The sequence below is a fragment of the Athene noctua genome, chromosome 1, assembly GCF_965140245.1.
Source record: "Athene noctua chromosome 1, bAthNoc1.hap1.1, whole genome shotgun sequence".
Classification (NCBI taxonomy): domain Eukaryota; kingdom Metazoa; phylum Chordata; class Aves; order Strigiformes; family Strigidae; genus Athene; species Athene noctua.
In genome coordinates this window covers 144,257,097-144,270,286 of record NC_134037.1, presented here as the reverse complement: position 1 = coordinate 144,270,286, position 13,190 = coordinate 144,257,097, and the positions used below count along the sequence as shown (strand labels likewise).

The following is a 13,190-nucleotide window of genomic DNA, read 5'->3' as shown; positions in this document are numbered from 1 at the left end:
TTCTATGCCTTTTACTCTGCAAATCAGCCTGACCCCTTCCCTTTAGTTACTCCCCTAAATATCTCATGTTAAGTCTTGCAAAAACCCCAAATGCTCTCCCCTCACATGCATCAATAATATGTACCATACCTTTAGTAACTCCCCCTCCATCCCCACCTTCTCCCATTCACTCACTGGGTGGGATGATCCCCCTGGGCTCACTGGGATGATGCCTCTCCTGGAACAGCCCTGAGGGGAAGCTGGGGCAGGGAATGATCCAGGCTTCCTCCTGCAGTTGTGCTGATGTGCTTGCTCCCTTGTGTGTGTGTGTGGTGATGAGCTTCTTATCACATAACAGGCCGCTAAGCAGTCCAACCTCAGGACAAGGGTCAGGCTTCCACCCTCCACCCACACCAGCTGTGTACATGTTGTTGGGTGCTCCTGGTGTCCAGCCACAGCCAGCACAGTAGGGAAATGACTGTGGATTTACAAACCATTCTCAGTACTATGTACACTGCTCAATACCACTGCATGAGCACGCTGGCTACACCAGATTTGTTCACATTGCAGATTTCTTCAAGGTATAATCACATTGATTATCTCTCTCTCTCTCTCTCTCTTCCTCCCCCTCTCTCAGGGACATTTTGACAAAAAAGACTGTATGAACTCCAGCGAACTGTGGTACTCTACTGTCTACCATGATGTAAAACATGAAACCTCTGTGATTAAAGGCAATGATCAGTCAGAATATGCACTTGTCAATGTGCCCAAGAGGAAGGAAAATACCACCAGCGCTGAAGAGCACAGTGAATATGATTACGTCCTGATAACTTAGAAACAGACACTTTCTGCTCCCAGGGCACTCTTTTACTTGAATGTGTACAGCCTTGCTAACCATTGTACTTCTGCTGTTGGGTCTTCAAACAAACGTCTCTCTCTCGTTTATTCACTAGGACACATGTGCCCATCATTTCCAATGAGACAAATCTGTCCATGAAAAGGAGATTAGAGAAAGACATATGGACAGGGTACAGGACAATTAAACCAGGAGGAATTAGTAGCAACTGCCATTGTAAGACAATGTTTCTCTATAGAAAGTTAGATGCATCATTACTAGAAACAACTGAGGCTGCACATTCTTCTGGACTTTCACTGTACATTTTTTTAAAAAGGTGTCTTACAGAACTACTGCTAGAAATTACAAAAATGCAATAAAAACACCCCTTATTGTTTGTTTTAAGGTGTTTTGTTTTTTAAACAAAAGCATAGACCCCGTGTTAGGCCCGTTTGCTCTTTTCCAAAGTTTCTCTGGCCTGCTTGATATATAGCATTATACGATGTACAATTTTGATTAATAACTCGTTTCTCAAATTGTGTCCCCCCCTTAATTTAATACTACTTATCTTAGAGTGAAGTCTTAACCAAGTTGGAATTAAATAAATAAATAAAAACCCAACAAAATGCATGTAGAACAAAAATTCCCGCCATTTAGAAGGCTATGAAAATTAATGCAGACACACTGCTAGCATGGTGCAGACAGCACTCTGCAGGTACTGCTGCAGTGACAGGCAGCTGAATCTGCCCAAAATTTGTACCAGCTACTGTGGCTACAGAGACGGCTGCCTGCCATGGGATTTCAAAGGGCTGGCTGTACACTCCACAAGCTGAATTACCGGAACTATCTTTTATCTTCCTTTTTAACGGTGTCTCAGTTGCCTCAGCCATTGAAGTATTATCCACACTCCTTCTATTAAAATTAAAATTAAACATTCACATAAAATATCTAACTTGATGAAATAATGTGTTTTCAGAGTGCTCTGTCCCCAGTGGATGAAGTCATAATTATGTGGTTATTTTCTTTTACATGATCAATTTACCTCAAATATATAAAACCAGAAACCACTTTTTGTCATTTTTTGGTATTTTCTTCAATGAGGTAGGCTGTAAGGTTGGACACTTTCTGGTGAACATCTTGCCAGAACTCCACCTTCTTCTTTCCTGTGAACTGCTGGAATAAAGGTACTGGGGCAGAGAAGGATGGCTGGGAAAAGAAAAAGAATGTTTGGCTCCTTTTTTCTGTTGATTCTTAATGCACACAGGGGTACCACAACAAAGAAGCATCATCATTATATTATTTTTCAGTTCTTAGAAACAGAATCAAGATAAAGAAGTGTTCAAGGGCATCTTAGTAAGAGCAGTAAGATCAAGCAGCATCTCAAAGACAAATTATTTCTTTGCTGCTGGTATTTTCATAGCCTGCTCCTTTTGGGACAAACCATATAAACTATTAATTTTATCCTTCCCCAATGTAAGAATTAGAAGGAACATCTCTTCTAGTTGTAGGCTGCGTAGAATGTTGCATCAAGAGAAATTATGGTTCTTACAGCCAATGCTACATCTTACAAATCAAGATGGGGTCAGAATTAACCACAAATATGAGAGCCACGTGAACTACTAATTTGGTTCAGACTGTCTCCCAAGCTCAGTTAAAACTCAAGTAACAACAAATATGGATTTGAGTGTACAACTGTGTCAGACAGATGCTTCATACAACACTCAGCGTTAAGTTATTTTCCAACCCAAAAAGCTGAAAGACTGGAGATGCTGAAGAATGAAGAACAATCACTTTAAGAGTAAAAATAAATAATTTAATGCACAGTAATTGTCAGATTTCTCCTTAAATAAAATAGTAATATTAGTAAGAGAGAAACACAATTTCCCATATTTCTTATAATACTAAAGGTTTCTTAAAATAAATTTGTCTATCCAACAGTACTAACATTTATACTGGTTATAAACAAATGACAAGAAGCTATACTTCACTAACATGGTAGTGAATCCTTTCCGTTCCACATAAAGTTAATGCTTATTTTTTAATTTCCATGTTATAGCATGTTACTGGCTGTAACACTCATGCCACGCTGGCCTACGTGGTCTGCTTCAGCACCTTTCTCTTGGCATTGGTCCATCTCACCCGATCTCTTGTCAACAAGAACAACTATTTCCTGCCTTATTAAGGCAATTACCTTGCATCTGTTCATTTTTATTCCCACTGCTGGGACAGGGACTAGAATCAAGGGTATAGACTAGTTTCTCTTTGAATTTACAAATGTGGGTCAACTAGCTGTCTATTCAACCGCACCAATAGCTTATTATTAAAGCACACAGCTAATTTGACCCTTGAAAGATTCCTGTGGCATTCAGATGCATTAGTGAACAAGGCATGTTTCTTCCTTCATTGCTATTTCACATTACAGAAGAGAAAAATGGAGCAGATACTGCCTTATCCAGGAAGACTGTAGGATGAACAAGGGAGCAATGAGAGTTGAAGCTCACTTAAGAAGCTAGAGCAAAGGTCTTGCATGTAATCAAAGAAAATAGGGATGATACTTAAGTTTCCAGGTTGTTTTATGAGGAGGAAAAAAAAAAACCCCACAAACAAACAACCAAAAAACCCCAAAACAACAGAGAAATATTGCATATGAAGTTAGCAGGGGAAAAAGTAACAGACATGAGCATGGGTGGAAGCGAGCATTAAGGATGAAGCTGTGCAGATAATCTTGGATGAGCCAGGAGAAGAAGAAGAAGAAAGGAGCTGCTTTTAAAGCTCATGAAGAGAATCCAGATTTAATCTTAAGGCAAGACAAAGCAGAGGTTTCAAAGTCAACAGAGCATGTATCAGATAAGATACATGATTTTCACAAGAGTGACATGGGTTGAGATATCAGGACCACAGTAAAGGAGGTAGCATTCTTATAGGAGTACAACACTGTTATAAATATACCACATTTTCCATTTACAACATTGCATCACAGCCGGTATTTACAGGACAACATCTTTAGAAGTGTTTCTACCTAATGAATAGCTTCCTGCCCTGGGATTAATAATAGATAGGAGAAGCCCATCTCTTCTAGGAAGGGAAGATGATGAAGACTCTTTCCATCATTTCTCTGAAAGTTAAAACAATACACTATTAACATTAAAAAGAAACTTTGGTTAGATATTTCAGCATATTCTTTCCTGTCCCTCTTACACTACATTTTCTATGAATCCTGTCAATATATAAGGAAAAAAATGATACTGAGAGTTGGAACTCATGACTTGTTGCTCTCTTGTCCCTTGATAAGAGTACCAATAAAGATCAATATGAGTTAATCACAAACTTACTTATATACATTATAGGTGTGAGCCTAGATTTATTCTGAAAGCACGTGGCTGTGGCTCAGTAAGTTGAGGGTTGGGGGGAAGCAGCTCCATGCATTGTTTTCAGTAAAACTTCAAAGCTCATAGGACTTTTATACTGACATTTCAATCAAGATAATCTAAATGCACTGGAATCACGACCTAGTCACTGGTAGTCATTGGTATAATTACCTAGAAAACCTGGAAGAATGAAAATTTGATTCCTTTAAAAGGTATCTGTGCATAATAAATCTTCCCCCAAAACTCTGAAAAGACAAAAATGAGGAGGCTTTTTCACCCTTGTCTGTGAAAAAAATCAGAAGCTCACTCCCAAATTACTTACCCTGTTTTAATTGAAATAAAATTTGTTTTATAAACATTCAAATATGAATATACACTGAGGAGAAACATTTTTAATTGTTTGGCTCCTCATTATGGTACACACACATAAGAGATTTTCTTTGCATGCGTAAAATGCAAGAAGAGATCTAAAAAGTTTGGTTGGAGTCCATAGCTAACCATTCTCATCCCTTCCTCATCAGAGGACCAAACAGTGAATCCTAGATTATAAGCTACGCATAGCAAGACTTCCTTGAGAACTATTTTACAATTTTCTTAATAATGTTGTGCGAAATATATTTACTAGCAAATACCAAAATCTTTCCAGAAAAATTTCTCTCCATTCAAGTACATACTTCTGTTCTTTGTAAAGAAACAGTCTCTCTAACATACACCACTTACATGTTAGTGTGAGAGAAGTCGGGTCAAGCTTTAACGTGTTACACTCAGATGTCTCAGGATTAAAAGTATCATATTCATCATAAATATTTTGACGTAAAATATTTCTTATAAAATCTGGGTTCATCATGTTTTCCATAAACCCGTCTGTTTGTGGTGGTACAGAAAACTCTAGCTGATAAAATACGGTGGAGCTTTCATTACTGAAAAACAAACAAAGTCAAGAATGAATGCCTTCAAGTCCCTGCTGAATCTCTTCTTTTTTGAGAAGACTGACTTTTCATATCAGTGTTGGCGTGGATATTTTTTAGACTTGTTCCAAAGAAAAGCATTATAAGATAAAGCTGCCAACAAAGATTCCAGTTTACTCCTCCCCCTCCCTTCTCAGAACAGCTCTTGACATTAAAAGAAACTGGGCCCATAACCTGAAGCCAAATGTTTTCAAATGCACAAAGGGCAGTTGGACATGTGTCCTAATAGGGTGAGGTTTTCAGCACTCGTGCTTCATAAGTAGATCATGATAAGAGGTGCTGCAATATCTCCTGCACAGGTTACCTGAGAACCTGCAGAAATATTTCCCCTCCTGTTAGCAGTACCTGGGGCCACCCAGCTTTGCTTCAAACTCAGTTCTGGAGTGGATTACACAAACCACCCAGCTGGAGTCCATCTCTGGAGATTCATTATTTGTAGTCTACCAAATCCACTGACTACAATTTGATAGTTACATTTTGTACTCACAGAATTTAAAACATTAAAAAAGTAGTTGGATGTGGCAAAAATAAAGGAGACACAGCGAGGCAAAGAGGCAGAGACACACACACACAAAGCAGGGGACGGGGAGATAAATCAGCTCATCGATACATATGTAGCACTACAGCTTTGCACTTGATGATCTAAATCATAATTTTTACCCATGGATAAACCATCATTTTTACCAGGGCTAAGGAGCTAGAGCTCATTCACTGAACAGCACCAGCATGCCCCAGACTGGCAGTGTAGGGGAGCACATTCCCCAAAGTGCCCTCAGGACTGCCCCTTACTGCAGCCCAAGGGGGCTCTTTCTCTGTCCTTGCTCTCTCAAGGGCCTTGGGACTTTGCAAATCTACTTCCCTTGATCTTCTGTCTTTCTAATCCCTTTTGTAACAATGCTTTTTCAGAAGTCCTTGGGGAAGCTCTCTGACCACTTTCTCTTGCCTCTCTGTTATGTCCCCATGGAAGGACCACGCTGCAGCTCATTTTTCCAGCCCCACTTTTCCCTCTGCTGCTCAGCCTCCCCTCCTGTTGTAAATCTGTGGTATCAGCATAGATTCAAACTTTATAGTCTCAAACACAGCAAACTCCTCAGCCTTCCTCCAGTGACAGTTTCTGCCGAGGGTAAGATCCTCCCTTTGTTCCAGTTTGAAGCTTTCTGTTGCCTCTGCAAGGCAGGCCTGGACGTTTTTTCCCTTCTCATCACTGCTAGTCCTGACTCCACCAGCATTCGGTGGCTGAGCTTCCCGTTCACATGCATGAGTCTCCCACCCAGGCTAGCCTAGCCTCCCCTCTGCCACCTGCTCTGCCTCTCACTCCTGTTCCATCAGTCTCTCCAACATGTTCCTACTTTGAGATTTGCTCCTGTTGTCCAAAATGAAGTGAGGGGGAAAAGTGGCCCAAACAAACCAGCAATGTATTGTTACTGTTTTGGCTCTCATGATTTGTATGTCCCTGTTGCCTTTAGCTCTTTTGGGAACAGAGCAGTTCTCTCCTCCACATGAACCCCATTTTAATCATGTAAGGCTATTTAAGCCATGTCAACCTCAAGTGGTTCCAGCAGCTCATTCTCCTCATTAAGGGTTGCACTTGGAACCAGACAGATGATACTTAACATCAACAAAATGTTACTGTCATTATATATTATTAGAATCATTTGCCATTTGACTGGTTTTCACTACTTACACATGTAACTCCACCCAAACAACTTATTTTTTCCCAGATTTAAATGCCATGCATATTTACATCAGCATACGTATGTCTCTGAAAAGCCCAGAATTTTCAGATTTTTTTTGTGACAGAAAACGTTTACCTGAAATAAACCACTTGAGCTGACCTAAAGTAGCGTCCTAGAGCTGGAGATGAATTGTAGACATCTGTTAACTTGGAGAGAAAAAAGAAAATAAAAAGAAAAAAAAATTTCGTCCATTCACTCTCCCTTCCCCATAAAAGAAAGTACAGCAAATCATTAAAGTTGTTTTAAAGGGCATAAACACGGGTGCTGAAGGTGAAATATCAGCAAATATCTGCCCTGGAAAAGGTACACAGTCCCTTTAAGCTTGATAGACAAGTTAATCTGTGTGTTTGAGTGATTACTATATTACCTTAACACAATGGAGGCATTCAGGGTGAACTAAAAGTATGTGCACATGTTGTCATGTGCAATTTATCTTGTTCGGCTTGGGTTTTTTATTAGTACCAAAAAGCCCTTCTACTCTTACTTGGTAGAGGGAAGGGTCTCACTACTGACACTCACTTTCCACAGGAAGTCTAAATCAGCAGTGCCATGCTTGCTGAGCTTATTTCACTTGTAACTCAGTGCTGTGATGGCTCAATGGAAACAGCAGCTATAAACCCAGGCTGTCATCATGTGCTTACAGAAGAATGCAACACACAGGACTTTTAGTCAGTATTGGGTTTAGATGACCTTCACAGGCACCTCTTAACCTAAATTATTAAACAGTTCTATGAAAAAGGTAAAGACTATGTTCCAACCATTACTCAAATTTGGGAAAAAAATCAGTTGGTTTGTTGTTTTTCATTTTTTTTTTAATGAGTGTAAACTGCTTGTGTGCTTAAAAGCACACAATTCTTTTTCTAGATCAGGATTTAAAATTCTAGTAGAAAAAGTGCAACTCAATTTCTTGGGGACTTGCAAATGACTGAGTAGCTACACAGAGAAACAAACTTCTTAAAAAGGAAAACACCAAATCTATGTTACAAGCAGAATCAGATTTGCCAAGAAGCACATCAACACATACCCTCTTAGTAATGTCTTCAGAGAAAAGGTGTGGGAGACCACACATTAACTCCAATGTTCCTGAAAAATTGCGATAGTATCCACTATTTAGTAGTGCATCAGGATCCCAATAGTCATCCTCATCTGTGTAAACAGCTAATATTCAAAAGGAGATAAAAAGAGGAGGAAAAAATTCCAATTAGCAGAAGTATTGAAAAAAACCCTCTTGGCTTTCTCCAAGGTAGTTTTCTCACAATTTTTCTAGGTAATGATTGACTGAGAGTGACAGAAAGACAGTGCAAGCCACCTGAAGTAAAGTGACAGCACACGGAGGTCAATCACCTGCAGCCATTAGCAAAAGTCAGCTGCTATGGGAGCCTGACAGGCACTGGTATCACATAAGGGTGATCAATTGTTGCAATGTTACAAGCATCATTTCCATCCTCATCCCTGACTCTGTTCTCATAACATTTTCTCACTTAGCTACAAACTGGAATTGCCATCCAATCAGATACCAGTAGCTTGCTGCCTGCTAAAATAAAAACATTCACATCCACTACTCAACACACCACACACTGCAGTCAGCATCTCAGTCCCTTCAGGAGTTTACAAAACGAGTTTAAAGGATGCTACTGTTTAATTTGCATTATATTAGATTGCATGTATTGAACATTTGTATTAGAGGATGAACCATGAGTGAGATACTTACTAGAATAAAGAATTAGGCTGATGAGAATGACCAGGAAGAATACTAGAAAAATTGTAGTGATAACCATCCATAATTTACACTTCCAGAAAACTACATTCCTGCATGATTTCCAGTGATCGTTCTCCTAGTTATAAAAGGAAAAAGCATATTGATTAATGAAATAAGTCAGGAAAAAATATTGAAGCATATCTCTGTTATCACATTTAGAAACAAAAAACCCCATATGAATGGGAGACCCTCATTGGTAAGCAATGCCCTACAACCAGGTGTTCTCAGCATTAAATACAGCTAGAGGTGGGAACCTGCAGAAGGCAAAGAACATTCACAGGTAGGTTATTACTTGAAGGAGAAACCTATCATTCCCCATTTGTGCAGAATTTCCAACTCCTGAACTGTCCATAAAGCTAAGGTGCTACAAAGGTGCTTTCATGGGTTCCAAATGTTTTTAAAACAACATCAATATGATGTACATGTTCCACAAGCTATCCTTTTAAAGTCTGCCCTCTCTCCCAACCAAAAATATGTCTGTGGAGGAATTTCCAGAATCATTCACTCTGCAACGTTGATGCTATCAATCTGCATAGCTCCTGAGTGCCAGCACCCAAAGCCCGTGGACTGCTATTCATTAGATACTACTGCATTAAAAAACAATGTAAAATAATTGGGACATGTACAGTTGATGCCCTTTTTCTTCAGACAATTGCAAATTTGGAGGCTACTGAATATATTTAACAGGAAGTTTATTACAAATTTCACTTGTTCTAGGAGATCACAAGGAAACTCTTCAAAACAATTGTGTATGCATATATGTTCATATAGGAGACAAAGGACAATACCGGCCTTCCATTTAATTTTTAGTAAGATTTAAGACCATGGCACAAATTAGTCTTTTAATTAATTACTCCAGCAGTACTAACATTAAAAAAAAAAAATAAACCAGAAAACAAAAAACCACTTAGGTTACATAGCAAACCAAAAAACTACAACTGTTTTGTTCCACAACCAGAAGACTGAAGGAAGGGCATGAATTCATAAGTAGACCATGATGCTTTTTTATCTCCTCTTCCCCCTTCCCATCTGCCATAAACCCAGCATTAAAGTCCATGTCCTTTTTGACATCAGTACCAGGAAAAGAAAAGCACATGCTGTATGTTGTCTGGGCCACACACATGCAGGTTAGCAGGAACCAGCTGCTGGCTGGAGACATTAACCCGGGCTACCTTCCTTTACTTTTTGAACTTTCTAAGAACTCAGCATAACAGAAAGCCTTTCACTGAATCCAACTGACATCCGCCAGCTGGCTTAAAGCTGCTTTGGGGGCGACAGATGAACAAGGAGAGAAAACAGACACCCACACAAAGATCTTACAAGAGTAATTTCTCCAGGATCAGGGGCAGAGAAAGGGAAAGCGCTCTCCTGCATGCGGAACTTTGCTTTGGTGAAGAATGAAGGGCAAAGGCTGAATATGGTTTAGCTTACCGCATGCTTTCATGTATGATCATGTTTACATACGTATTTTTTATTTGATTTTGAAATGTATTAGAAGAATGAAGCTTCAATTTAATACTTGACACTAGCGTATTGTTTTGTGTCTGAAAAAAAGCCCATAAGTACTGCCTAGAGCACAACTATGAAATCAGCCATAGCAGTATGAGACAGACAACTATCAAGTCCAGGTTTCGAATGAGCCACATATTTAGATCATCAAAAAAGCGTAATTCTTAATCATGCGTAGCAAACTGGCTTGATCTCAAGCAGACATTCAGCTCCCCAACTATCCCAACACCCTCTGGACATTGCCCGTATACGTCACAAGACTGCCGAGAGGGAGCAGCAACAGAGAAAGCCTCTCCCTGGTGGCCAGGGCAGTTGTTCTGATTAACCTGCTACCTCGGAAGGAAGAAGAACATGATAATTTTCCAGCAGTCCCTAAAGGACAGGAAGCCAATTTCTAGAATCAGCAGAAACTGAGCCCAAATGAAAATTCATTTCTGGGAAGTGGAAGGCTAAACAGAAAAGGGTAGAGTTTCTCAAGACAGCTGAGCAGATCTCGCTCACCCTGGCCTCTCCTCCACCCTCTCCTGTTCCTCTTTGCACCTCCCTAGAACTTGTCTGACCCTGCTGCAAGCTGATTCAGCTTACCAGGCCAGAGGAGAAGTAACTGGCCCCCGACAGAGTAGAGTAAATGGGGTTTTTGCTAGCTGGTGGAATGAATCAGCCCACAAAGATGATCAGTGGGGCTCACACAAGGAAGCAGTCGCCGTTGCTCTGCCAGGAGCAGGAAGGGAGGGGTGGCATGACTAATGCAGATGAGCTCTCAGGAGGGGTCAGCCATCCCTACAGAAAAGTGGGAAACAGCTCTGCCACAGGTAGTCTCTTGAGTAAGTAATGAAAATCATTTTACCACAGTCACCTGTGAGTATGTATTACTCCTCTGCCAGCATTAGTCTGTTCCATAGCTTTAAACTAAAAGCTGGAAGCTACCTCCCTCAGGACTCACATGCTGGTCTTAACTGAGGTTTTGGGACACTCTGTTTGTACAAATTCGTAATTGTTAGCAACTACAAATTACTCAGAGATAAAAAGAGAGAGAATCGAGACTGTTGCAGGACATCCTATTCTTGTTTTGGCAGTGCTCTTTCCTGATTAATTTGTTCTGAAAGAAAGCCTGTTTTTCTAACATGGGTTTCAACTTTTCTCCTTTCTAGTTTTGAGCCCAGATCCCACTGACAGCACATGAAAAGAGAAAGCAAAACTCAGAGTACCAATTAGACCTTCATTTTCTAAGGTAATTTCACAAACAGCCAAGCACAAAGATAAAAAAGCTTAAAATCCCACTCCAATATTAGTATACTTCATTGAGAAGAAGAAAATAAATATGTTTAGCAGGTTTTCAGCCTTTATTTCCAAGGGAATAAACCTTCCCTCTCCCTCAAACAAATTAAACCACCCCTACAAGTTGTTCCTGCAGTGTCGTTTCTCTTGCTGTGTGGTATTTTCCCCAACAGCAAGCATCAAATGAGCAAGTGAAATTCCTACCTTTCTTGCTTGAGAATTTAGAGGCTTTTCATGATCACCCTCACTTTCCTCCATGTTATCTTCTTGCAATTCAATAATGTCATGCTCCTGACCAGAGCTTTGCCGTTTCATAGTTTCTGTCTCTGCACAAGGACTGCTGTCTCTGAAGCAAGCACGGCGACAACTCATTTCCTTCTGGTTTCAGTGGCACTTATTGTCAGTAGCAGTTCTGGTGTGAGGCTGGGCACGGTAACATAGAGAGTTGTGTTAGTTTTTGCAAGACTGATCTCAAAACACTGATAAATAAGGGGAATTCCTTGGACAAATAACTTCATCTGCCCTAGCTAGAGAGAAACGGGAGGCGGAGGAAGTATCGATTTGCCTAGCTGTCAGAACTACAGCTCTCAGCTGTGCAATACTAGGTTTTCCAGTTTGTCTACCTTGCTGTACCAGCCCTTGACAAGCAGGTGACTAAACGTTCAGCAACGTTGTCATTTGCTAAGGCAATTTTTAAAGGAACCAGACTGCTTTCCCTGCTGCTAGCAACCGAAACGTTAAAATGTCACTGCTGTTCGCCGCACAGCTAAACAAACAGATGTGGTTCTGAACAGCACAAGCTGAATAAAGGATCACACAGCTGCTTGTACAATTAGGCTGTGTAGGTAACTTATCCATCAACGCTTCTAATTTTAGTCTCCCTGTACAGTCAATAAAGAAATGAACAGTACTGACCTTTGTGCCGTGAATTGTCCTCTCTCTAGCTGTTACGCAGCCTAACATCATGTCTGGTGTTACAGCACCATTTAAGACTATTCACATACTATCCAACCTAAACCTGAGAAGTGGCTTCCATGTGAAAAACCAAAAGGATAAATCTGAAGAGAAGAGAAAGATGGCCTTCATTCCAGCCTGTGCTCTACAGGGCATGCTTCTATGAAGTAAATCATGTTGTGAGTTGAGATCTGGTCTGCACTAACTTCCCACATGAACTCTCCCATGCCAGAGTCACTCATAACAACTTTCTGTAGCCGGGGGCTGATTCCTCCCCCCACCTCCCCAGTATCCTTCATCATACCTCCTCTCATTTCTCTTGTTCTGACTCCACCCTCGTGTTTCTCCTTCCTCCCCGCAGAGCACCTCTGTCCCCTCTGGATCAAAGAGTTGAGCAGACAGCCAGTAACTGCACTCCTGCTCACTCTCGTCACAGCTCGGAGAGGGTCACACATTAAGAGGGAAACAAAGCCTATCTCTCCAACTCCCTCCCTTGCTGGCTGAGTATCCATGAACAGCACTGCTCTTTCTTTCTCTTGCCAAATGTTGAGGATACTTTCCCCCCAGATTTTCTCTTTGTGTAATTCCTCTGGCTACTGATGCTTGGAGCATTCCTGAGGGTTCAGACTCTGATGTCATGTCACAGCCATCCAGGAAAAGGCACTCCATAAAGTTGAGCACATGTCTTGGCTTCATTCAGCAAATAGAAAGAAATACAAGTTGCATACCCCACCTTTCAGTTCTGAAGAATCCTTAAAACTCACGAGGACTGAGGATAGAGCTGAGCAGTCATCAAGATCAAAA

The 13,190-nt window shown here is 40.6% G+C and overlaps 1 protein-coding gene across 2 annotated transcripts; it reads right to left on the bottom strand.

Annotated features, from left to right (window-relative positions):
- Positions 1 to 2,611: 2,611 nt before the first annotated feature.
- C1H3orf52 (chromosome 1 C3orf52 homolog) lies at positions 2,612 to 12,632 on the bottom strand. 2 transcript variants are annotated; one of them, XM_074899055.1, is made up of 6 exons: positions 12,348 to 12,632; positions 8,598 to 8,721; positions 7,911 to 8,044; positions 6,962 to 7,032; positions 4,903 to 5,102; positions 2,612 to 3,929 (listed from the first exon to the last, which is right to left on the bottom strand). In XM_074899055.1, coding segments are annotated over exons 1-6 (582 nt in total). In that variant the 5' UTR covers positions 12,399 to 12,632; the 3' UTR covers positions 2,612 to 3,927. The 2 variants fall into 2 exon arrangements, with proteins under 2 accessions (XP_074755156.1, XP_074755147.1); XM_074899046.1 differs by lacking the exon at positions 12,348 to 12,632 and adding an exon at positions 11,637 to 11,981.
- Between the last annotated feature and the right edge of the window lie 558 nt (positions 12,633 to 13,190).

What these genes read in the sequence shown, in the direction of transcription:
- C1H3orf52 (XM_074899046.1), bottom strand. Translation starts at nt 11,804, where the DNA reads ATGAGTTGTCGCCGTGCTTGCTTCAGAGACAGCAGTCCTTGTGCAGAG. An exon ending in TAAATTCTCAAGCAAGAAAG is followed by an intron (nt 8,722 to 11,636) that starts GTAGGAATTTCA and finishes TTTTATAACTAG; the next exon opens with GAGAACGATCACTGGAAATC. An exon ending in GCTCAAGTGGTTTATTTCAG is followed by an intron (nt 5,103 to 6,961) that starts GTAAACGTTTTC and finishes TTTGTTTTTCAG; the next exon opens with TAATGAAAGCTCCACCGTAT.